Source organism: Narcine bancroftii, chromosome 3, assembly GCF_036971445.1.
Source record: "Narcine bancroftii isolate sNarBan1 chromosome 3, sNarBan1.hap1, whole genome shotgun sequence".
NCBI lineage: Eukaryota > Metazoa > Chordata > Chondrichthyes > Torpediniformes > Narcinidae > Narcine > Narcine bancroftii.
The window spans coordinates 173,531,414-173,558,456 of record NC_091471.1 but is presented as its reverse complement, the minus strand read 5'-3'; the positions used below and the strand labels follow the sequence as shown (position 1 = coordinate 173,558,456).

At 40.3% G+C, this 27,043-nt stretch overlaps 1 protein-coding gene and 1 long non-coding RNA gene across 2 annotated transcripts in view; one reads left to right on the top strand and one right to left on the bottom strand.

Annotated features, from left to right (window-relative positions):
* The window catches only part of LOC138757858 (rod cGMP-specific 3',5'-cyclic phosphodiesterase subunit beta-like), a 42,300-nt gene extending 16,823 nt beyond the window's left edge, over positions 1-25,477 (top strand). The window contains exons 11-21 of the mRNA XM_069925864.1: positions 1,069-1,215; positions 2,275-2,382; positions 4,131-4,240; positions 4,741-4,828; positions 11,473-11,573; positions 12,631-12,738; positions 12,843-12,906; positions 15,782-15,856; positions 16,443-16,526; positions 17,290-17,446; positions 24,620-25,477. Coding sequence (XP_069781965.1) covers positions 1,069-1,215; positions 2,275-2,382; positions 4,131-4,240; positions 4,741-4,828; positions 11,473-11,573; positions 12,631-12,738; positions 12,843-12,906; positions 15,782-15,856; positions 16,443-16,526; positions 17,290-17,446; positions 24,620-24,675 — 1,098 coding nt within the window. The 3' untranslated portion in view covers positions 24,676-25,477. The remainder of the gene's footprint in view (positions 1-1,068; positions 1,216-2,274; positions 2,383-4,130; positions 4,241-4,740; positions 4,829-11,472; positions 11,574-12,630; positions 12,739-12,842; positions 12,907-15,781; positions 15,857-16,442; positions 16,527-17,289; positions 17,447-24,619) is intronic.
* On the bottom strand, positions 17,055-25,527 carry LOC138757859 (uncharacterized). Its single transcript, XR_011353928.1, has 2 exons — positions 24,602-25,527; positions 17,055-19,099 (listed from the first exon to the last, which is right to left on the bottom strand). It is a non-coding gene; the product is annotated as an uncharacterized lncRNA (long non-coding RNA).
* Positions 25,528-27,043: the final 1,516 nt, after the last annotated feature.

Sequence of the window (27,043 nt, the reverse complement as noted above, 5' to 3'; positions counted from 1 at the left end):
TTACTTATATGTCTATATTCCCTAATTCTGATGAAGGATCTTGATCTAAAATGCTAACTTGGTTCATTTCAACTCCCTATCCCACCCCCAGCCAGACCTCTCCTGCATTGCTAAATGAGGTCCAATGCAAGCTTAAGGAACAGCGGCTCCTCTTCTGTCTGGGCCCATGACAAGTCTTCTGGAGTCAACATTAGTTAACATTCTTACTCTCCCTCTATACCACTCATCCATCTGTGATTTTGGCTATGTTTTTCTCTTTATATTAGTATAGTCTGGCCTGGTAGGCATGTACCACAACTGCGCTATTTCCAACATATTATATAATCTGATTCCAACTGTCACATCAGCTCATTTGGACACAATTTTTCAGAGACATTCCCCTTGTTCTATTCACCCCCCCCCCCACCCCCCCCACAACTTATGTTTTCTGCTAACTTGTTTTTCTCTCTCTCCCAGTTCTGACAAAGGGTCTCAAACTGAAAATGTGACTCTGTTTTTCTTTCCACAGATGCTGAATGTTTCCTGCTTTTTTAACACTAATTTCACAGTTTCCAAAACAATTTGTCATTAGCTCAAATACACTTTACTCTATTATTGTTTGTCCTAACCCCTCCACTCAACATTTTTTCGGGTTAATGCTGAGAAAGTGATTGTTACCATAGAAAACAAAATTATTATTTATTCCACCAATAAGTTTTTACTTAATGAAAGTTTTGGCAGTATTTTACAGACAAATAATATGAAGCTTTCTCTGAGAAACAATTCAATATAAATTAGTTGGATTCAGTAACAAAGATTATTGCATAGATTTTAATGAATGTTTTCATTGTTGAATTACAGTGCGAAAAGTATAATTGATATTTAAAGCCCTTGCAAACCATTTATGAATAGCTTTCAAATGAGTGAAACAGCAGCTATAATAAGACTTAGACTGTTTAAGCTTAATAGAGCATTAACTGTCCTGAATCCAAAATTATTTTCATAGCATGAGGGTGACCATATACAATTTCACAGTAGTGGTGATTCTATTTTAGAGACTAAACAATCTGATGTCAACTTATTTTCTAGGACCAACAGCTTCCAGCACCAGAAGAATTTGATATTTATGAGTTCAGTTTTAGTGATCTAGAACATGAGGAGATGGATCTTGTGCGCTGTGGCATTCAGATGTACTATGAATTAAAAGTCGTGAACAAATTCCATATTCCACGTGAGGTGAGTTAATTCAAAACTCTGAGATGCCTGAAACGAAAACGATGGGAGAATTTTTGGAATCAATATCCCTGGAAACCAAGAAGTTCTTCAAAGTATGTGGTTTCTAGAAATAACTTACAGTAAGATTATTAAATTAACTGAACATAATTTTCAAAGAGTTGTGGATTGAACTCTGAATTATGCAGCATGAAAACAGGCACTTCAGCCCACTGACTCTGCCAATCCATTTACAACGATCCTACACTAATTCCATTTTAATCTTCCCACGTTCCTATCAGTTCCCCCAAGGTTGTCCCACTCAATCATACAAGAAGGGCAATTTTCGATGTTCAATTAACCGACCAACCTCCTGACTTTCATCCCTCAGAAGAGAATATCTGACGCTAAATGTCCTCTTTAATTGACACATATTGTATAATTTATTAGTATATCATTTGACAGGTACCAATGTTAGTGGAACAGTTTATACTGTGTTTAGCTTAATTAACCAGACCAAGAAAACTCAAGTATTATTGCTGCTATAAACAGATGGGTTCAGCTACAGCAACATGTAGCAAGAGAAAGGCAGCCATGATTCTGGCTCTTAATCGTTCATCCACTGAACTAATGAGGTCCAAACTTGAGATTGAAAAGAGACAGCAGGGTTGTTAAAGCCATTGAAACAGATAGAAATCTTCTGAAATGAATGGTGATTTAAGCATTTCCAGCAAAAATAGAGGGTTATAAGTTGTGCAAATGGAATGGGTTAGAAACAATAATGGAGTATGTTTATATAGGTTAGCACAATATCATGCATAGTAGGTCCCATACAATTCTATGCTCTATGATCCTGAGAGATTCAGGATTGAGCAGAGTTGACATTTTATTTAAGTATTCATCACCAGCTATGAGCAAGTGCTTGATCTCTGATTATGGGGAATTAAGGGACGTAGGGAGGTTCTTCAGAGCATGAGCTTTATTGCTCTATCTGTCCAGAATTCTCTGAAGGTGTCAAAGATGATGCATTTCTAATTGATATAGTTTTTCTGCATTAACAGATATTATATGAATATTTCATAGGTACTTGTCCGATTTGTTTACTCGTTAAGTAAAGGTTATCGAAGAATTACTTATCACAACTGGCGCCATGGATTCAATGTGGGACAGACTATGTTCACTCTCCTGATGGTAAATATTATCAGCATGTTTAAATTTTTAGAATCATGGTTAATGTTACGGTTCCCTCCCCCCCCCCCCCCCCCCCACCCAACCCCCTCCTATCTTGTTAGAGAAACATTGGTATTCATTTAACAGACCAGTGAAAGTCCACTTTTCCTCTTTTGTTTGTTTTGATCTTGGCTTCAAAATGTCTAGTGATTCATTCAGAATATAAAATGATCCTCAGTTGACAAATGCAAATATTCTTAAATATTTTATTCTTAAAATATTTGATATCTTGCATGAGCTTGTTGTTAAAAATTGATATCATACTTAAATTTCTGAATTCATATTCTCAAACTGCTAAGGGAGAATTTCAGCCTATTGTTCATGGTAAATTCAATTGTTTATGAGGACTATAAGTCCAGTGACATAACCACAGCACTACCTTCACATTTAGATTCCAATTTATACCTTTACAAGGTACCATTGAGATTTCTTTCTAAGTTTATGAACAATGTTAATTTTTTCAAAAACTTTATTTATTTGTTCAAAATACAGATAGTAAATATCATATACAACAATAAACCAAAAACATGAATGTTATATTTTATAGAAAAACCGAAAAATAAACCCTCCCCCCCTCCCCCCCGCCCCCCCTTCAGCCAGCTCTCCTAAGGAGAGTCATAAAGAAAGGAAAAAAAATTAAGGAAAAATTAAACATACATAGTAAAATCTAATCAACATAAATCAAAATGTAAATATTCTGAATATAACAACCACTTACTAATAAAAAGTTATAGTTATCACGCGAAACATATATAATTTTTTCCATTATTAGACAGTATGTCTATACATTATGCCATCTATTAATATCAATCATATTTGTATCTTTCCACATACTAACAATACATTTTTTCACTACAAATAATGCTAAATATATAAAAGCAAGTTGAAATTTATCTAATCCCAAACCTTTCAGAGGTTGCAAACTGCCCAATAAAGATACTATCAGATTTAAAGGTATTTTAATCTTAATCAAATTTGGATTTATCCCAACCCTTTTTATCCATACCATCCTATAATGTTTAATACATGAATGAAATATAACCCTTCTCTGGTACCTTCATAAGAAAAGTCTCAAATTTAGTCATTTCAGGTAAAATCATATCGCTACCAAACACATTTTACCAAAGATCAAATTTTAAAATAAAGAAACAAAGAATTCTTATCAATACCATAGCTGTCCCTCATCTTTACGCTGAATCGAACTGTTTGAACCTTGAACATTAAAAATAGCAAACCTCAACTTTAACATATTTACTAATATTACTAAATATCAATAATATCTTTATATAAAAACTCAAATCATCATATATAGGCCCTCCAATAGGAGAAAAGAAATCACAAATTAATGAACAATATTAATAAAGATATCTTGCAGAGAGACAAGACCTCTTAGTGTACATATTAGTTTATTAAATTGTACTGACAATAACCACAACAGCAGTGTGAGTATAAGACAGCTTTAATAAACTAATATCATATCACCATAATGAATATGTAGTTAAGGTTGAGGGCAATGCTACTGCCAAACTAATGTAAATAGCTTTACCCCACAAGTTTCTTTGGCACATATTTCTGAGCCTGCAATTTTGATTACTGCTTAAAAATATGTGATGATCAATTGTTCAGTCTGAAAGCTGTTGGAAGTTCCATTATCATAACTGTAGGCTACACAATTGCACAAAATTTCACAGTCTGTTTTGTATTTGCAGTCTGGTAAATTGAAACGCTATTACACAGACCTGGAAACAATGGCCATGATAACTGCAGGCCTTTGCCATGATATCGATCACAGGGGAACCAACAACTTGTACCAGCTGAAGTAAGTTGTTAATAAGCAAATCTGCCACTGGTAAATTAGTGAACATAAGAGCAAATCAGTTTCAATTTGTACATAATGTTAAGCACAGAACAAATATCTTCATATTCCCAGGCTCTGCATCTATAATATAAAAACAGATGTTAATTCAGCAGTATGATAATATACAATAATTAATATGATGAAGTAGACCTAGAAATGGATTTGGGGAGGATAGCTTAACTGGAGGATGAGCACAGATAGTAACTTGCTAACTGGATGGGAGGTGGAGAATAGTTTATAGATTGAGGGAGTGTGGCTTATTGACAGGAAGGGTAGTGTTCTGATTTAGGTGGAGAAGATAGTAAGTTAACCAAATGCTATTACTTTTTACTAATTTGATAATTATTAAACAAGGTTTCTGAGGCTTAAATGTTTCTTTTGTTCATAGTTCTCTGGAAATGTACTGCTGTCTCAGGTAACAAGCAATCTATGACATGACATTATCATTCATTTATTACCAGATCCCAGCACCCACTGGCAAAACTTCATGGCTCTTCAATTATGGAGCGTCACCACTTGGAGTTTAGCAAGACTTTACTTGCTGATGAGGTGAGCCTGAAATCAAGTGGGCTCTTAAGGTTAGATGGGTCTTCTTACTTAACTAATGGAGCATTAGAGTAGATGCTGGTGGGTATGTGGAATGAGCTACCATGGAAGTGGTAGAAGTGGGGACAGTTGATATATTTAAAATATATTTAGGCAGATAGATGGATAGGAAAGGTTGAGAGTAATGTGGGCAGAATGCAGGTAATTGAGACTAGCTTGGTAAATATGGACAAGATGGGCCAAAGGGCCTGTTTCTGTGCTGCAGAACTGTATGACTCCAAAATAGAATAGAATGTAGTAAAAAGAGAACGAACAAGATAAATCATGGCAATTGTAGCATTTACCTTTAATGGTTTTATTAACCTTAACATAAACAAATTTGGTTAGGAGAAAAAGGGAGGTGTACAAGAGGTATAAAGAGCAGGGAGCTGAGAGTTTGAAGGAGGACTACAAGGAGTGTAGAAGGAATCTTAAGAAAGAAATTAGAAAGGCCAAAAAAAAGGCAGGAAGAGGCTTTGGCAGACAGAGTAAAAATAAATCCAAAGGATTTCTATAGGTACATTAAAAGTAAAAGATTAGTGAGGGATAAAATTGGACCCCTTGTAGATAGTGAGGGTAGGCTGAGTGAGAAGTCAGAGGAAATGGGGGAAATTTTGAATGATTTCTTTGCCTCGGTATTCACTAGGGAAAAACATATTGAACCAGTTGAAGTAAAGAAAAATAGTGGGGAGGTCATGAAGCATATAAGGATAACCGAGGAGGTAGTGATGGGTGTGTTGAAAAAGATAAAGGTGGATAAATCTCCGGGACCGGACAAAATATTCCAAAGGACACTCAGGGAGGCTTCTGGACAGATAGTGGGGCCATTAACAGAGATATTTAGGATGTCACTGGTCATGGGGGTAGTGCCAAAGGATTGGAGGGTGGCGCATGTGGTTCTGCTGTTTAAGAAAGGGTCCATATTTAAACCTGGCAATTATAGGCCCGTGAGTCTGACATCTGTGGTGGGTAAGTTGATGGAAATTGTTCTGAGGGACGGTATTTACAAATATTTGGAGGTACAGGGATTGATAGGGAGTAATCAGCATGGTTTTGTCAGGGGTAGATCATGCTTGACAAACCTGATTGAGTTTTTCGAGGGGGTTACAAAAAAGGTTTATGAAGGGAATGCTGTGGATGTTGTCTATTTAGACTTTAATAAAGCTTTTGACAAAGTTCCCCACAGGAGGTAAGGAAAAAAGGTGAAGGCATTAGGTCTAAATAAGGAGGTAGTAAAATGGATTCAGCAATGGTCAGAGAGTAGTGGTAGAAAATTGTTTGTCCAATTGGAGGCCAGTGACTAGTGGAGTTCCTCAGGGATCGGTCCTGGGTCCACTACTGTTTGTTATATATATTAACGATCTGGAAGTAGGGGTGGAGAATTGGATAAGCAAGTTTGCAGATGATACAAAGGTTGGTGGTGTTGTGGACAGTAAGGAAGATTACCATAGATTAAAAGGTGATTTAGGAAGGCTGGAGGTGTGGGCTGAGAAATGGCTGATGGAATTTAATACAGATAAGTGTGAGGTGTTACATTTTGAAAAGGCAAATCTAAATAGGTCATATGCATTAAATGGTAGGCTATTGAGAGGTGCAGAGCAACAAAGGGATTTAGGAGTGATGGTAAATAGTACCCTCAAGGCTGATACTCAGGTAGATGGTGTGGTGAAGAAGGCATTTGGAATGTTGGCCTTCATAAATCGGAGTATTGAATTCAAGAGTAGGGAGGTTATGATGAAATTGTACAAGGCATTGGTGAGGCCAAATTTGGAGTACTGTGTATAGTTTTGGTCACCAAATTATAGGAAAGATATAAACAAAATAGAGAGAGTGCAGAGAAGGTTCACGAGAATGTTGACAGGATTTCAAGGTTTGAATTACAGGGAAAGGTTGTGCAGACTAGGGCTTTTTTCTCTGGAGCGTAGAAGATTGAGGGGGTACTTGATAGAGGTGTTTAAGATTTTAAAAGGGACAGACAGAATAAATGTGGATAGGCTTTTTCAACTAAGAGTGGGGGAGATTCAAACTAGAGGGCATGGTTTAAGATTGAAGGGGGAAAATTATAAAGGGTACATGAGGGGAAATTTCTTTACGCAAAGGATGGTAGGGATGTGGAATGAGCTTCCGGCAGACGTGGTTGAGGCGGGATCATTGGTTACATTTAAGGATAGACTGGATAGTTACATGAAGAGGAGAGGACTGGAGGGGTATGGACCGGGTGCTGGTCAGTGGGACTAGGAGGGTGGGAATTTGTTACGGCATGGACTAGTGGGGCCGAACTGGCCTGTTCTGTGCTGTAAGTGGTTATATGGTTATATGTGAACCAGGAGCAGTTCTGCCTCTCATCCTGCACACCTTGAATAAGGTTTGGGAGTAGACCAGTCAGATGTTGACTCTTCTCCACTATTTGATGAGATCATGGCTGATCTGACTGCTATCTGTTTTTAAAAATATTTTTAAATTTTTCACACTGTGAACCATATCAACCAAAATATGTACAAACTTTTCTCATTAAATATACACTCCCTTTCCCTTCCTCCCCTCTTCCCACTCCCCTCCAAAACCCATAAATATTCAACATATACAATACAATAAAACCATAAAACGATATCTTCACACAAAGGAAAATAAACAAGAAAAATGCATCATCTATTTGTTACACACTGAATCGTCATTTTGTCTTCTTTATCATTTTAGGGGGTGGAGGTCCGAGGGAAGCTCTCTCTGTTATGTTCCATGTATGGTTCCCAAACTTGTTCAAACCATCTGACTTTATTTTTTTAATTATGTTTTTTTTCCAATGGAATACATTTATTCATTTCCATGTACCATTTCTGTTTTCTCATGCTCTCTTCCATTTTCCAAGTTGACATCATACATTTTCTTTGCTACTGCTAAGACTATCTTAATGAATCTTTTTGGTGCTTTATCCAATTTGAGGCCTAATTCTTTACTTCTTATGTTACTTAATTTTCCCTTATTAAACTCAATGTATGACAACACATTTAAAACATAAAATACTCCAACAATTCCCACAGCCAATAAAACTTTATTTTCAAATGCCACCCCCCCCCCCCCTCGAGTTGCCCCTTATCCCTTGCTGGGCAATCACAACTCCCCTTTCCATTTGGATTGCAATCTTGCTTTTTTTTTTACACATATAATAAAGGTCTCTTTTTTCCCCCTTCCTTCCTTCCCCCTCTTTAGTTCTTTACATATACATTGTTTTTACATCTTTATATATACTTTATCACCGTTCTTCATTCTCAATACTTCTCTTCATCTCTTCTTCTGTCCTGCAAACATTCTGCGAATTCTTGTGCTTCCTCCAAATCCAAGAACAGTCTGTTTTTCTCCCCAGGTATAAATATTTTAAACATGGCTGGATGACTTAACATGAATTTATAACCTTTTATCCATAAAATTGTTTTCACTGTATTAAACTCCTTCCTCCTCTTTAAAAGTTCAAACATGTCTGCGTAAAAAAAAATTTTTTTGACCCTTGTATTCCAATGGCTTATTATCTTCTCTAATTTTATTCCTTGCCTGCTCCAGTATATTTTCTCTTGTCGTATATCTCAAAAATTTTACAAAGATAGATCTTGGTTTTTGATATGTCTGCGGTTTCGGAGCTAGTGCTCTGTGTGCTCTTTCTTCCTGCATTTCTGTCATTCCCAGGACCTTCGGGATCCATCCTTTTATAAATTCCTTCATGTCTGTGCCTTCTCCACCCTCCTTCAGACCCACTATTTTTATGTTGTTTTACCTACTATAATTTTTCAACATATCATTTTTCTGAGATAACAACTCTTGTGTCTGCTTAATTTTTTTGTCACTTTCTTCCTATTTTTCTCTTAAGTCATTTACTTCCATTTCTACAGCAGTTTCTTGCTCTTCCACACTCTCTACTCTTTTCCCTATTTCTGTCATGACCAGTTCTAAACTTTGCATTTTATCTTCTGTTCTTTTCATTTTTCTTTTAATTGCACTAAATTCTAATGATAACCATTCTTTTGATGATCCCTTTTGTTCTTCAAAAAAGGCTTTATCTATATTCTTTCCATCACTTTTACCTTCTATTTCTCTGTAAAGATCTTGGTCTTCTTCCTTTTCTTCTGTGTCTGTACCTGTGTTTGTGTCTTTGTCTTCTCTTCTTTGTGCCTGTGTCTCTTCTGTTTTTCCTGATGTGCTGCTTGTACCTCTTTGTCGGGCCTCCTCTTGCTGTTGGTCCTTCCCTCCTGGGCTGCCTGTCAGTTGGGCCTCCTGCCATTGATCCTCTTGTCGGTCACCCATCGGTCTTTCTCCCTCATCTGTTTCCTTGCTCCCTCTCCTGCCCCCTTCCTCATCCTCCAGCTGAGCGCCCTGGTGTCGAGAATCCCTCAACTGGTCACGCTGTGGCTGCTCACTCCTCTGCTGAGCCCCCCTCCTGTCGGTGTCCTCTTTTTCCTCTGATTGCACAGTTGCACACTTTTGTTTGGCTCCGAGAGCCATTTTAGAACTCCATTGGTCGGGAGGTCGTGACTCCATAGGGGAAGCACCAACCTCAGGATTGGGTGCTCCTCACCACCACAGCTCCCTGTTCCTTTGTGCAGGTAAGGCCTTCTTCTTTCTTCTCCGGTGACTTTTCTTCCATTTTTTCAGTTGATTTTATTTTCTCCTTCTTGGGTGCCATCTTCTTTCTCTTCTCTGTAACTTTATCTTCTATTTCTTATATTTTATTTTTGTTGAGTTTTGTCTTTTCCTAACTTTTTTCCTTTTTTTTTCTGGAGAGGCTGGTTTTACCCGACTGGCCACTACTCCATCACGTGACTCCATCTGACTCCTATCTCAACATGACATTCCTCCTTTCACTCCAGCCTTCTTTTGCCACTTATAATGAAAGAGTCTCAAAGAAGGTTTTGCTTTCACCAGCCTTTGAAAAAAGTTTCAAACACTTGTGACCATGTGAGAGAAAAAAAATTCACCTACCTCTGCCTTAAGTGGGCAACCCCCATGTTTAAATTGTTACTCCTGATTCTCATTTCTCCCACAAGACAACATACATGTCCATTTTGTGAAGACCTCTAAGAATCTTTATGCTTTACAGTATATAGCCTGTATATTATGTTGATTTTGTGTGTTTTATGATGTTAATTGATTTTATTGTTGATAATTGTATTGATACAGTGTTTTGGTCTCTTTAACTGATATTCATGAGCTTTGGAATACAACTAGAGTTTATTTTACATTTAAACCAATGAGAAATACTTCTGATTTTTGTTTATTGAAATATTTTCCCAGAACATAAATTTGTAAATTATGCAAATACCCTCCCATTTGTGCCTGCTTCCAAAATGCAATTTTAACAAAATCCAGTTTCAGAACTAGAGCAAGATGCATAGTGTGACAGAATATAGATGTGTTTTTGGGAGATAAATTGGGGCAAGGTTTTTAGTGTAGGCTACATATATTAAAACAGATCTTATTTAAAATACTGGAGCTCTGCTCATCCTAGCCATGTTGGAGCCAACAGTCTTTGCAAAAGCTTTGGAGAGTGCCCAGGAAACTTCACTAATGAATTGTTGTTTACAAAAATGCCACAGATGAAAGAGCTTGTTGGAGCCACATTCTCTCTGGAGTGGAACTTGCTATTCTAGGAGGGTCATGTGGTTTTTCAAGCAGAGAGAGTAAAACAGGCTTTCTCTCTGTGTGAGAGTGAGAGAGAGAGAAAGAGAGAGACAGTCAGAGATCAGTTCTACAGTTTTATAGTCAGCAGCAGCAACTGGAACTGGAACAGGACAAGCTGGCAAACTTGTGGAAAATCCCAGTTAGAAGACGGGTTGTGAGTGCTTAATTCAGCCTGGTCAAAGCCCTCGTGGTTCATGCAAGAGGAGAGGACTGGCTGTATAATGTTTTACTTGTAATAAGAGAAACAAAAAGGTACTCTGTGGTGAACTGAAAGAAAGAGGTTATCATCTGGAGAACCCTGAGGGGTCAAATTTCGTCGGCAAGACACTGAAGTGGCTGATTTTTAAAAAATCAGTTGTGGGTGTCAGCGTACAACAAATCTCTCTCTCTGAAAACTGACAAGAACCTTTTTGAGTGGTACCCATTTGCCTTTCAAGCACCAAAGCCTGGTGAACTTTATAAATGTTAAATTTTTTGCACAGTATAAGAATTGCCTGCAACCAGTGAACTTGGAGGAATGAGAAGTGAGATTGGACTTTGAATCAAAGAACTTTTCTGAACTTACACACACATTACATACCTTCGAATTAGAAGGGGGTTAAGTTAGGTTAGTTAAGTCAATAGTGATAAGTTAAAGTTTGATTCTGTTTTCATGTTTAAAGATAATTAAAGCAACCTTTGTTTAAGTAATCATTTGTCTTGGTGAATATCTATTGCTGCTGGGTTTTGGGGTCCTCTGGGCTCATAACAATAGCCACAATTATATTGCATGTTTAGCACAATCTATCTTCCATCTCTCCCTTTATCTTCAATCTGACAAACCATGACTACACAGAATAGCTTAGAGCAGGTATTTCCAGTCTAGAGAATTGCAGGTGCTGTACTCTTCTATGATATCAGCAGACAAATATTTTAAACCCGTCCTGTCTGTTCTCTTCCAGACATTGAACATATTCCAAAACTTGAACAGGAGGCAGTATGAGCACGTTCTACGCCTGATGGACATTGCCATCATTGCTACAGACTTGGCTCTCTATTTTAAGTAAGTCTTCTTTATTGATGAATAGTTTTGTTATTCTTCAAGCACTCACAATAAACAGAAAGAGATGAGGCTTTGAAACATCTCATATGAAGGAGTATTCTGAGTCACAAAGTGATAAGAAATTGAGATTTAAAAACTGTATTGCTTCATGGTTTAAATTCTTCCTTTCAACTGCAAAAGGTTTCAGTTCACATTGCTTAATTAACCACATGGTACAGATAGGGATGTTTAATTAATTCTAGAATATGAGAAATTAAGAGTACAAGGTGAGTTTTAACATAATGCTTCTCATTGGGGTTATTTTGTCAAATTTATTTGAAGGAACATAGTAGTATTTTACCACTTACCCTACAAATAAAACACCCCAGGGAAAAGTTGTTCTTCGAGTTCAAGCAGTATGATAAATATGGCTTGCTTTACAGAAGGCATGAAAGGTGCCCCATCTGGTGGTTAAATATGTTTTTAAGCCTAAACCTTGTCCTCAAGGAGTTGAACACAGGATTATGATGGTTCCTGTAAACCCAGGTGCTTCTGTAGGTCTCCCTTGATTGGCTCATTTTCACTTGGCTTTTCATTCTCCCTTTATTTTTAAAATTTGTTGAGATTTATTGTGAACTTTTCATTATGATTTCCTTTGAAGCAACAAGGATTCAGAAAATGAAGTTCAGAGACAGAAAAATTGGGGTTTCACCACTGCTCTTATTCTTTTCATTGTCATTGGTGTTTCTGTTGCATTCACCTCTTCCCACCACTTCACCTACTGGTGGTCTTTCTCTATCTCTCCCAAATGTTTGTGTCGATTCCTCCAAGATGACTTGCCTAGATCATAGTGATATGTGGTTCACAAAGACAAGGCAGCAATCATTTATAAAAGGAAAACAAGAGCTCTCTTCTCATCAGGCAATAAATACCAATTAAGCAACAGAGAGAGAAGGACAATTTGGAGAATTGGCCATGTCACAAAATAAGAGTTCTGATTTATACTGGGAAGGACAGAAATGAAGAATTCTGCAAAGGGGCAACTTTCATAGGATTTTAATTGTTTCAATTCTTGCAGAAAGAGAACAATGTTCCAAAAAATTGTTGACCTTTCCAAAAACTATGAGGATGAAACTTCGTGGGTGAACTATATGTCTCTGGAGAATACCAAGAAAGAGATTGTAATGTAAGTATAAGACTTTCAAAATCTTGTAAAGAATGAACAAAACCAGCCAGGTTATGATGAAAAACTACATGGACAACTGCTACTATTTCCTCTTGTATACTCAGGGCCATGATGATGACAGCATGTGACTTGTCAGCCATTACCAAGCCCTGGGAGGTTCAGAGCAAGGTGAGTTCTCAGATCCAATTTCTCCTTGTATATCCAAAGCTCATGCTATTTTAAGGACCCTGCATTGTCACACTAAAAGTTATTCTGTATTGACTTTTGAGTGAACTTTCAAGCTATAGTTCAGAATTCAATGAGGTTGATCCAAATGACCAAGTTTATTGGTACTTCTAGGTTCTATATCCCAATGGATATGTGGCGATTTAATGGTGAATAGATTATCTGTGGATAGAAATTGATGAAGGACCATAGACAGTTAAAAGGGAGTGAATGTGAATACATACTTTGCTTAAATTTACAATTCTTTATTGTTTTGATATCTCTATTTTTTGATTATAACAATGTGCTTTCCTTGCTTGTGAATTGTTTGTATTAGTTGATGCCATTTGCAATGTTCAAATGACATTGCTCCACTGTATTTTACATGAATCAATGCCATAGTTTGACATTATGTACAGGGGATCTTAGCTCTAAGAAAGTTTGCTTTGATTTTGATAGCCTTAGTGATTTATTGCATGCAAATGAGTTATAGGTACACAATCCTTTATCCGCACATCTAAAATCTGGAAAGCTGCAACAACTGGCATTTTTTTGAGGTGCCTGTACAGCGGAGGGAGGGGTGAAAGAGAGAGAGAGAGTGAGAGAGCAGTGCAACTTGGGTGGGCGGGGAGAGAGACGGCAGCACAACTGGGTGTATACAGCAGCACAATTCAGGTGGGCTTAAACCTTGGGCAGCCGGCTTTTGTTCTGAAACCTGGAAAAATCAAAACACACTGTCCCCCAAGGGTTCCGGATAAAGGATTGTGTACCTCTATATTTCAATAGTCTAGACCACAGCCTGCTAAACATTTTCAGATGCTAGAGAATAACATAAATTTGATCTCCACATCCAGCAAGACTAGAGATTATGTTTACAATTCACTAGAGTTCTATTGGTGGCAAAAGGCACTATTTCAGCCAACATAGTCATTGACACTTGGAAAAGTCCCACCTTGGAGCTAAATATCTGCCTGTTCAGTACCAGAAAGAAATACGGAAAAATAAACACAATGTGAGGGATCATGCAAAAGAGCCTCCTCTCAGGTTGGGGATATACTGGATCTCAGGTAGATACTGTACATAGCCATCAATGCTTATATCTGCCATGAGCAGATGCCTTATTCTTGGTGCCATCGAATTTGGGTAGGTCACAAGATTATAAGTATTCCAAGATTTATGGATGATCAGGTTACAAATTTTGCCATAATGCCATTCACTCTTACATATCTTCAAGCTACAAATCTGTTTTTTCACCTTATAAATACTATGCCATGCTCCATCTACAAGAACATACTGTCTCAAAAACATAGAATGAATTTCACCTAGCCTTTATGAATTACAAAAATTTGGTAAGTGAAATAATTTAAGGAAGACATTGGAACAAACTATTTCAAACTTTCTATGGACTTTTTAAAGTTAATTTTAAACCTAATCCCCTATCTGATTTATTTGGTATTGTTGGAGAGAGTCTCATAACTTTAATGGCATCTGAGCTACATGTATTTAGCTTTTATTTCTTTTATGGTTAGGTGGGTGGTATTCCTCAGATGGAGGGATGTTACCCTGCCTAATCATGCACAATAGCTACATGATGTCATGTCATCTTTAAAGAAGATTAGATGCTCAATTCCTGATTTGAATTCAAATTTTCAAACAGTGAGGGGCCCTTTTTTGAATTACTTTTATAATCTTTGATTTGCTATGAAGGTAGAACTGTTGACTAATGAGGTAATTTATCTCCTTGATAAAAATTCTGTCTTCCTTTTTTTTGGCCAAACAGCTTCTTTCTTGGTATTGGGTTTAGATTTTCCTTTTTAAAAAAAAATAAAATATCAATACAATATAATCTGTTTGATTAAAATGTTGGGAACCTTGGATAAAATGATAGGATTTAAGTGTAATGTTTCTATTTGACTTTTAACATATGTACTCTGTATTTTTGGATGTGAAATTTTAATGTTAATAAAAATATTGAAAGAAAAAAGGCATCCTTTCATAAATTGAATGTTTGTACTCCACTAGCATGCAGACTGTCTGCTAACTTCACCTAGAAGGAGTCTAGTAGGTGGGGGCTGCAAGGAAGGAAAATGACCGATATATCTCTCTTATTGAATGGTGGTCAATTGAAGACCAAGGAGCATGGTGACCTTTGGCAATCATGGGTGGATAGATTTAGATTAGATGGAGCTGAAAGAATTCAAATATTCCCAAAGCAAAATGTGGGAAATGGCCAAAAGCTGGGGCCAGAAAATCCTCTGACTGGTATTTAGCTCAAGCAACATATCATCAGCACGCAACAACTTTCACCAAACAACACTGTAATAACAACTACATAAATCCTGCTTTTGGGATGTTGTTCAAGCCGTCCTCTACATCATCTTTGCAAATTAAAATGAATTTGTTTGTTCTCTGACCAGATTCTGATGAAAGACCTTTTCCTGAAATATTAACTTTGTTCCTCTTTTCACAGGTGCTCATTGACCTGTTGAGTGTTTCCAAAATCTTCTATTTTTGTTTCAGATTTCCAAACTCTCAAGGCTCCTTCAATGAGATTGACTACATTCACATAAGATTTTTGGTTCATGTCTCATCTATCATTGCAGTGATTTCAGTTGCCCTGAAACATGAAATGGAGAATACATTGAAGGCTAACTGATAATCCTCTGAGTGAGAGAGGAACTGGTGTACTTTTGTTAGCCCTAGTTTCATTCATTCATATTTCAGACTGGAGTAGAAAATGTTGCTGAGGTGAATTATATGCTGTAATCATATAATACTGTAATAATAATAACATGTATGTTGAGCAGAATTGAACAGTTGTCTTTGTGTTGTGCAAAAGGTGGCTTTGTTAGTAGCAGCTGAATTCTGGGAGCAGGGAGACTTGGAACGGACTGTATTGCAACAAAACCCTATTGTGAGTATGGAACAATATTCAAACATACCAGTTTAAAGTACAATTCATAGTATTAAGAAAGATTATTTTTACCCCACAGTTCTATGCTAGCGTTAGTCCTTCACAAGAGCCTGGTCCTAACCTACTTCATCCCACTCCATCGCCATACCTTTGTTTTCTTTCTCCATTGTGTTCATCAAGCTTCCATGTTGTATTCTCCTCAGAATCCCTAAATGGTAGTAATTTCTAATTAAAAATCACGATCCGAGTAAAGAAATTTCCCCTAAATTCATTACTCAGTTCATAGTAACTATCTCATTCTTACTGTCCTGTTTATAGATTTCCCTTTTCCCACCCACAAATAAAGTTTTCAAGCTTGCTTATAGCTTTAAAGACCCCAATTAGGTCCGTTATTGACTTTTTTTTCTGAAAGAAATAATCCCAGCTTCATTTCCTACTGCATTTCCTTGTAAGTAGAAATGCCAAACCACTATTGACTTTATCGTGAGCGATTTTAGCAATAATATTTATATAAATTAAGAAAGTAACTCCATCCTGCACTTAGAGCAGATTTTAACTCTATGGTTATGTATATTAAAATCCCTAGCCTATGATGGACAGGAATAAATCTGATGAACTTCCCAAGCTACAAGTTGGTTTTATCGACTTTGTGTGCACCTTTGTCTACAAGGTATGTCATCAACTAAGCTGTAAGTGTAATTTCTTTTGTAACATTTAAGGTGATTTACTTTTGAGCATGTTAAAAATAATTGTAATTACCTTTATAATTTCCTGCAAAAATTGCTCTCGGAAAATTAGCCACAGTATTAGAACCAAATTAATACGTGCTTCTGAGTTCCAAAATCTGCTGAGAAGGAGGCCTAAACTGGAGTCGAAACATGTTTCAACAGTTAAAGGCACAACAGCTAACTGGCCTGCTGCTGGCAAGACTGGAGCATCTATCATCTGCCAGACAATATCCCCTTTAGGTGATTGCTGTGGCTCCCTCCAGTGCAGACTGAACCACTTCAGAACATTTGCTGTGGGCTACACTCACATGTTCTTTCAGTGAAAAATGAGGCAAATACCTCTATGCCTATTGCACATTAACTGTATCCTCTCTGTTATTTCATCTGCAGACTAAAAGACATCCACTAGCTCATTGTTGATGCAACGTGGTTGCTGTCTGATCCAGAAATTAAGAAGCAAAAGTACAAAATAAAATGAGAATTATTTGTATTGAATGTTGAAACAAAAAAGTCGATAATTTTACTGTTTTATGTGCACTCTTAAAAATTAATTAAAGAGTGCGCAATGATCTTGTAGAATTATGTTCATTGGATGAACATTTAAAAAGCAATCTGCTGGACGAACTCAGCATCTGGAGTTTCTTGTCTCTTCGTAATTTGATGTTTGAGTGCCCAGGTACCAGTGCTGAATTTGCTTTCTTTCAGGAGTTTTCTCGCTTTCACGAGGCTATCACACCAATGCTCAATGGTCTGCTCAACAACAGAAAAGAATGGAAATTGCTCGTTGATGAATATGAGACGAAAGTAAAAGCTTTGGAGGAAGCCAGACAAAAGGAAGCAGAGGAGTTAGCAGCAAAGAAAGGTGAGAAAATCTAATTTTTCTCTCAAAAATCAGAAGCCGACAATCACTGGCCCTTACCAAATTTCTTTGGATAAGAAGTTTCTTGTGGGATTTTCATTGAGTCAATAGAGAGTCTCAGCAAGTGGTAGATAAGAAATGGTCAGTCAATGTTTCAGGTTAAGACTCTTTATCAAGAATCAGATGACAGGTCTCTTTCTTGAACATTGACTGGCCATTTCTATCCATGGTTGCTCCCTGGCTCACTGAATCCCTCCAACTTCTCTTTGTTCATTCAAGATTCCAGCATCTGCAGTTCTTGAATTCCTTTGCTCTTTCCTTTCTCTTGCATTCAAATCAAGCCCAGAGTAACTAGAACAAAGTTAGTAGTCTCCATATACAGTGCCTTACCAAGTGGGAAAACAAATCCAGGGGGTTTCTGCTCATTCACTTTCCATAATGAGGGTGTGATGTGATAGTTACCTTTTTTTATACAGTAAAATCCCTTGTAACCAGAATTCAAGCAACCAGCAACCTTAAGCAACTGAGACAATTTCAAAATTAAAATAAATATGGATCTTTCTTTTCTTTGGCTTGGCTTCGCAGACGAAGATTTATGGAGGGGTAAATGTCCACGTCAGCTGCAGGCTCTTTTGTGGTTGACAAGTCCGATGCGGGACAGGCAGACATGGTTGCAGCAGTGGCAAGGGAAAATTGGTTGGTTGGTGTTGGGTGTTGGGTTTTTCCTCCTTTGCCTTTTGTCAGTGAGGTGGGCTCTGCGGTCTTCTTCAAAGGAGGTTGCTGCCCACCGAACTGTGAGGCGTCAAGATGCACGGTTTGAGGCGATATCAGCCCAGTGGCGGTGGTCAATGTGGCAGGTACCAAGAGATTTCTTTAGGCAGTCCTTGTACCTCTTCTTTGGTGCACCTCTGTCACGGTGTCCAGTGGAGAGCTCGCCATATAACACGATCTTGGGAAGGCGATGGTCCTCCATTCTGGAGACGTGACCTACCCAGCGCAGTTGGATCTTCAGCAGCGTGGATTCGATGCTGTCAGCCTCTGCCATCTCGAGTACTTCGATGTTGGAGATGAAGTTGCTCCAGTGAATGTTGAGGATGGAGTGGAGACAACGCTGGTGGAAGCGTTCTAGGAGCCATAGGTGATGCCGGTAGAGGACCCATGATTCGGAGCCGAACAGGAGTGTGGGTATGACAATGGCTCTGTATACGCTAATCTTTGTGAGGTTTTTCAGTTGGTTGTTTTTCCAGACTCTTTTGTGTAGTCTTCCAAATGCGCTATTTGCCTTGGTGAGTCTGTTGTCTATCTCGTTGTCGATCCTTGCATCTGATGAAATGGTGCAGCCGAGATAGGTAAACTGGGTGACCGTTTTGAGTTTTGTGTGCCCAATAGAGATGTGGGGGGGCTGATAGTCATGGTGGGGAGCTGGCTGATGGAGGACCTCAGTTTTCTTCAGGCTGACTTCCAGGCCAAACAGTTTGGCAGTTTCCGCAAAACAGGACGTCAAGCGCTGAAGAGCTGGCTCTGAATGGGCAATTAAAGCGGCATCGTCTGCAAAGAGTAGTTCACGGACAAGTTGTTCTTGTGTCTTGGTGTGAGCTTGCAAGCGCCTCAGATTGAAGAGACTGCCATCCATGTGGTACCGGATGTAAACAGCGTCTATAGATTAAAAAAATACATACATTTTAAATTGTAAATGTTCTCTGAAGTAATACATAAAACTTTGGTGAAGATGGGAGCAAATATTCAGCCAGCATTCTGCCATGGTCATGCTTTGCTCATAGCAGCTGTTAGAATAAAGTTGTTTGAAACAGTAATGGTGTTGCCACAATGATGCAGCTTGCCATTGGGGTGACGCCTTTAAAGTTATCTCCTTTTCTCTGCTTAGAGTCATCCTGTTCAGAGGCTTTATCTGTAAACTTGGGGGAGGGGAACCGTAATTATGTTCTTTAGCGGCCCACTGCTGCAGCACTCGGGCTGGTGCACCGGGTGTTGAGCGCAACCTAAAGCCAGCAGACCGTGCAGCGACATTGGCCCCAGCAAGTGAACCAGCGAATGTAAAGCTTGGGCAGCATAAGGGCCAGTGACCCCAAAATGGCAGTGGCCCTGCTGCTCAGCCAACAGACAGGGACAGCACGTGGGGAAGAAGGGATCGTTATGCAGGAATGTATCCGTGCGCGGGAAACTTACTTTTGTTATGCGGGCCATTGCATCAGTTAAGTGGGGAAATGGAGGGAATGCAAATGGCATAAAAGTTGGGCTTAAGCCGCAAATAAACCAGAGCTATATATGACTACACTCGTGTGTGTGTGTGTGTCTTTCTTCAAGTAGCGCACGGCTACAATCGGTGACCCCAACGGTTTAGATGGAATCTAAACCCAACGATGAGCAAACAGGCAGCAGTCCAAGCAGTCGCTCTCAAGCTGCTGACCTTCTAGACGAATCAACCACACATGTGGTTTGACCAGGCTGAGGCACAGTTCCAGATCCCGCAGATCACAGCAGAGTCCACCTGGTACTACCACATGGTAAGTGCACTAGAACAGGACATGGCCAGCCAGGTGGCCAACTTCATCCAAGAGCCCCCGTCAGAAGGCGCCAACACTGTCTTCAAGGACTTACTAATTGAGACTTTCAGGTTCTCACGGCACAAGAGATGGGCGTGTCTGCTTCACTTGGATGGGCTAGGGGACAGAACCCCATTGGCTCTGATGAACGAGATCCTGGCCCTCCTTGGTAAGCACGAGCCCTGCATCACGTTTGAGCAGGCATTCCAGGAGCAACTGGCTGAGGACGTCCAACTGCTTCTGGGAGATGCCGACTTTAGCGCCCACCGGAAATTTTCAAAATGAGCAGAAAAGAGAGTACTCAGCATCCTTGGGGCTCATCGCCAAACTCCACAGCCAGATCTGCCCAAACCCACAGAAGGAAAAGCAGCCCCACAGAGGAGGTGATCCCACTGACCATTGGTGTTTCTATCACCAGAGATGGAGTTCTGGAGCCCACCGGTGCAGACCGCCATGCACGTTCTTGGGAAATGCTGGGGCCAGCTGTCACTAATGGCCACAATGGCTGGCCAACAAGACAGCTTCCTGTACGTGTGGGACCGCCAGTCTGGACGGCGATTCCTCGTGGACACTGGGGCACAAGTCAGCATCCTGCCCCCGTCATGACACGACACCTGGAGCAGGCAAGCGGGCCCCACGCTGAGGGCTGCCAACAACAGCATGATCAGGACGTACAGAACCCACAAGGTCCAACTGCAGTTGGGAGGCAGCCTCTTCTCATGGGTATTCACACTGGCAGCAGTGGAACAGCTGCTCCTTGGGGCAGACTTCCTGTGCACCCACAGCCTGCTCGTGGACCTCAAGGGTTGGAGACTAGACCATGCAAAGACATTCCAGGCCTTCCTCCTCAAGGAGGCCCAGTTTCCAGCACCACACCTGGACTCCATTCAGTGATCCACAAATGAGTACGCCAGGGTCCTGGCTGAGTTCCGGGCAGTGCTCATTCCCCAATTCACCTCAGTGATGCCCCAGCACAGAGTACATTACATCCTGACCCAGGGCCCGCCATTCCACGCACGAGCTAGATGTCTTCCTCCAGAGAAGCTCCATCTGGTGAAGGAGGAATTCAAGAAACTGGAAGAGCTTGGAATAGAACAGCAGGCCACAGGATTCTCCCCTGTACATGGTGCCCAAAGCCACTGGGGGTTGGAGACCGTACGGCAACTACTGTCATCTCAATGAGGCCACAATGCCAGAATGGTACCCTGTGCTACATATCCTGGACTTTGCAGCCAACCTGCATGGGGAAAAGATCTTTTCCAAAGTGGACCTCCTGCAGGGATCTCAGATCCCGGACCACCCCGATGATATCCCCAAAGCTGCCATCACCACCCCGTTCAACTTATACGAATTCCTGAACATAGCGTTCAGGTTGAAGAATGCCGCACAGACATTCCAACAGCTAATGGACACGGTAGGCCGAGACCTGGATGGCACCTTCCTCTACTTGGACAACATCCTCGTGGTGAGCAGGGACCGACAAGAACACTTGGTGCATCTCCTCAACATCTACACCTGGCTGAGCGAATTCAGACTGAGGATCAACCCAGCCAAATGCCAGTTTGGGTTGGAGATGATCGACTTCCTGGGCCATAGGAAAACTAAGGATCATGCAGCCTTTGTTCAACCGGATGGCGAGCAAGGCGTCAGAGTCAGCAGAAGCCTTCGTGAAGGCCAAGGAAGTCCTGGCAGGCGCCATTCTTTTGCCACACCCCAGGGCAGACGCTCCAACAGTATAGATGCCTCAAGAATGGTGATCAGCGGAGTTCTGGAGCAGCAGATCAAAGGGAGCTGGCAGCCGCTGGCTTTCTTCAGCAAACACCTGTAGCCCCTGGAACTGAAGTACAGCACTTTTGACAGAAAACTACAGGCAATGTGCTTGGCCATCTGCTACTTCAGGTTCTTCCTTGAGGGTAGGACATTTACAACCTTCACAGACCACAAGTCCCTGACCTCTGCTTTGGCCAAATCTCAGACCCCTAGTCAGCCCACCAGCAGCATCATCTGTTTTACATCTCGGAGTACACCCAGATACAAGGGGCCTCGCGGGCAAGGATAATGTGGTGGCCGATGAACTCTCCAGGCAAAGTATCCACATGCTATTGAACGGAGTGGACTTCGTGGCACTGGCAGTGGCACAGCAAGACGACATGGAGATCCCGAGTACAGGACAACCATATTGGGACTGCAGCTCCAGGACATCCTAGTCAGCGCAGGTAACACCACCCTTCTGTGTGACTTGGCCACCGGCCAGGTCTGACCTATTGACCTGGTGGCTTGGAGATGGCAAGTTTTTGATTCCATCCATGGGCTGGCTCACCCATCCATCAGGACCACAGTCAGGTTGGTGGCCAGCAAATACGTGTGGTGTGGTCTTCCAAAACAGGCCAGCGGGAGGGCAAAGGCGTGCACACAGTGCCAAACAGCCAAGGTACAGTGGCATACCAAGACCCCACCTCAGCACTTCAAGCCCACGGAGTGAAGGTTCGATCACATCCATGTGGACATAGTGGGAACCCTACCAGTGTCTCAGGGTTTCCGCCACCTGTTCACGATGGTTGACCGCTTCACCAGGTGGCCGGAAGCAGTCCCACTGATGGACACATTTACAACATCTTGCTCCAGAGCCCTCATCTCCTGCTGGGTGGCATGGTTCGGATTATCATCCCACATTACATTGGACAGAGGGGCCCAGTTCATCTCCAGCCTGTGGTCCGACCTCACCAGCCTGTGGGTCACTCAGCTGCACAACACTGTTCACGATGGTTGATCGCTTCACCAGGTGGCCGGAAGCAGTCCCACTGATGGACACATTTACAACATCTTGCTCCAGAGCCCTCATCTCCTGCTGGGTGGCATGGTTCGGATTATCATCCCACATTACATTGGACAGAGGGGCCCAGTTCATCTCCAGCCTGTGGTCCGACCTCACCAGCCTGTGGGTCACTCAGCTGCACAACACCACGGCCTATCACCCACAGTTGAATAGGCTAGTGGAGCGCTTCCACAGGCATCTCAAGGCTGCACTCATAACCAGGCTACAAGGACCTAACTGGGTAGACGAGCTACCATGGGCACTGCTGGGGAGCTGCACAGCACCCAAGGAGGACCTCAACACCTCTTCAGCTGAACACATCTAAGGAACTTCACTGGTGGTCCCTTGGGAATTTGTACTGTCTTTAGGCAGACAGCAGGATGATGTGGCAGCCCTCCTCCGAAAATTATGGGAAAGAGTCAGAAACCTAGCCCCACTCCACCTGCCAGGCACAGGCACATGAGGACCAACATACCCAAAGACCTGCAGGACTGTGAGTATGTTTTCATTTGCAGGGGTCCACACCATCCACCACTGCAGAGGCCATACAAGGGACTGTTCTGGGTCATCCGTAACAATGGAGCCAAGTTCGAGCTGGAGGTCGGAGGCAAGAGAGAGGTTTTCACCAGACAGGTTAAAGCCAGCACACCTGGACCCGGCATGGCCAGTCGAGATGCCACACAAATGAGGCAGGCCACCGAAGTCTGCAGAGGCACTGCCTTCAGGCACCAAGGACAATTCTGCTGGTTCTGGCATGAGGGTGTCATGTTGTGGCCCGCTGCAGCGGCAAGTGCAACCTAAAGCCAGTAGACCATGCAGTGGCACTAGCCCCAGCAAGCGAACCGGTGGATGAACAGCTAGGGCAATGTAGGGGCCAGTGACCCCAAAATGCCGCTGGCCCCTCTGCAGTCAACAGATGGACAGCACACAGGGAAGAAGGGATTGCTATGTCGGAATGTACCCGCACGCAGTAAACCCACTTTTGGTGTGTGTGTGTGTGTGTTGTGTGTGTGTGTCTTTCTTCGAGTAGCGCGCGGCTACAGTACAATAGTATTTTTAGTCTTTTGGGGAGCTCTGTGGAGGAGGAGGAACCTGCAGATGCAGCAATGGTTAAATATGACTGAAAATAAAGTAAAATACTTTAAGGTTTTTATATTTGTACAAGTGAAGTTTGTGTATTGTAAATGCTATATAGCATTTTTGTCTTTTAAACTGTTTATTTTTAATGCGGGCGTATTAGTTAGGCATTTGTAAAGGTAAGTCTCAAGAAACCAGAAAATACACTTATCCAACATCTACCAATCCCATAGGTGCTGAATACCATGGGTTTTACCGTACTTGGTGTTTCAAACAAAGAGGCAATGGTGTCCTGGGGGAGGTCTTGAATAATATTTAAATTAAAACTTGGTCCCAATCCAAGATACTGGCCTGGATTTTGAAATTATTCTTGATTTAAAAATAAAACAAGGAGAATATTTGTAGAGAAATTTAAAATATTTATCAAACTGACACTAATATAGGACAGTTAAACATTCATGCAACCAAGACAAAATTTAAAAACAAATGAAATTGGAGCTCTTTGCACTTAATAAAGTCTTAATATAGAAAGGAAGAACAAAAAAAAATTAGAACACAGAGACTGAGGATATCAGAGACCTGGGTGGAGGAGCTCAGGGACACAGAGAACATTACCCTCTAACTTTAAAAAAAAACTTTAATTTTAAAACAAATGTTTCTTCAAACTTTGTACCTTTCTCAATCATTTTATCCTTTGCCTACCTGGCCCTCTCATTTCAGCTGCCCCTGCTGCAGCAGCAGAGAAGACTCAGTCCAAAACCTGCTGTGTGTGTTAACCCTGCTGGATCCTCAGCTGCCTCACTCCCCTTCAACACTCAGCGACAACAATCTGCAAAAACAGTATGGCAAGAACATTAAAAGAATGTGTATTTTTCTCCAAAGAATCATGCTTGAAGTCCAATAGTTTGTCAAGAAATGACCACAGACAGGTTTTGTGATAAAGGGACATACTTGGTATATGTTATGTTGTGCATGGCACTTGTGTACATAATAATAACATTTGAAATTAATAATAAACAATTATGGGAAACTTTCCAAGTTTGTGATGATGGTAATGTGCTGGTACATAAATTGGACAACAGCTCAAAAATCAGTTGTGTATTCTAAGCAATATTCTGTTTCTTTGATGGCAGTGAGAATGAATTTTAAGTAGAAACTACAAGAAGCCATCCAAAATAAGTGCTTCCATTCAACAGCAGTATCTTCTAACCATAATGCATAAACAATTAATTCCCACAGGTTCTACTAACATTAGAAATTACAATTAGCCAATCCATTTTTTGCTCAAATGGTTGTGCCCATTTTAATTTTCAAACAAGTTATTTAACCAGTTGAGCATGCAAAACAATGTTGGCACTCTAAATTATCACAAAACCCTCATCCTCCATCACATGTAATCAAAATTACATTATTCATTTTGTGAGGACATTATGCAAATATGAATCTGTGAGATAGGATGTAAAAAGGTTGGTTCAGACATTTTGTAGCAATAATGCCATCTGATTAACCTGATTTTGAACTTTAGTCACTCTTGAAACAGGCATTGACCTTTTCTATATATTGGATCTTATACCCATATGCTTTTTTTTTTATTTTCAGTTGTGATAAATTGCAAACATATTTTAAGTTTAGATATTTTCTGAATTTCTGTTAAAATGCAAAATGACGTTAGTTTGAAATTCTGTTGAACCTCCTTAATTTAATTTAAATATTTAAAAAAATTAAAGGTTACTTAAAATTCTTCAAAACAGTAGGATAATGGAAGAAGTAGTTAACTAGATACACCTATCGTCTGAGAATATGCATCAAACAGGGATTCCATATTTACGTACTGCTATTTTTTTACCTAACAATGCTTTGTAAAATTGGTCATATGTTTTTTTTAAATGCAGAATACTGAATTTCTAAATTCAACCGCTTCAGTTATAAAATGACTATTGTGAATTTTAAAAAGTAGTCACTCCACATACCTGGACAGAATGAACTTCTCCAAAAGTGAAGTTTAACAGAAACTTTTAATTTTTGCTTCATTTGTGGGCAACCAGTGTTGTCTACATAACTTTCACATGAGCATACTCAGGATTTATGTCCCAGACTAAAAAGAACGATCACCACTAAATCATATTAAAACATGAAATCAGATCTCAAGCGAAGATATTCCTTTTATGAATAATCAGCTAAACACTCATCAAAATGTAATTTAAAAGGAATTAACAAAAAATTGTTTTCCAACTTCCTGAGTGCATGTAATCAATTCTCCATTGAATACATTTTACAATTCAATTTGTGATATATAATTTTGTATTACCCTGTACATATCTGCAATATTTTCATTTATAAAGGATACAAACTATATTAACAGCTAAAGATGACCTTAATGACCATATAACCATAGAACCACTTACAGCACAGAACAAGCCAGTTCGGCCCTACTAGTCCATGCCGTAGCAAATCCCCACCCTCCTAGTCCCACTGACCAGCACCCGGTCCATACCCCTCTAGTCCCCTCCTATCCATGTAACGATCCAGTCTTTCTTAAATGTAACCAATGATCCCGCCTCGACCACGTCTGCCAGAAGCTCATTCCACATCCCCACCACCCTCTGCGTAAAGAAATTTCCCCTCATGTTCCCCTTATAATTTTCCCCCTTCAATCTTAAACCATGTCCTCTAGTTTGAATCTCCCCCTTTCTTAATTGAAAAAGCCTATCCACATTTACTCTGTCTGTCCCTTTTAAAATCTTAAACACCTCTATCAAGTCCCCTCTCAATCTTCTACTCTCCAGAGAAAAAAAGCCCCAGGCTGCACAACCTTTCCCTGTAACTCAGACCCTGAAATCCTGTCAACATTCTCGTGAACCTTCTCTGCACTCTCTCTATTTTGTTTATATCTTTCCTATAATTTGGTGACCAAAACTGTACACAGTACTCCAAATTTGGCCTCACCAATGACTTGTACAATTTCATCATAACCTCCCTACTCTTGAATTCAATACTCCGATTTATGAAGGCCAACATTCCAAATGCCTTCTTCACACCATCTACCTGAGTATCAGCCTTGAGGGTACTATTTACCATAACTCCTAAATCCATTTGTTGCTCTGCACTCCTCAATGGTCTACCATTTAATGTATATGACCTATT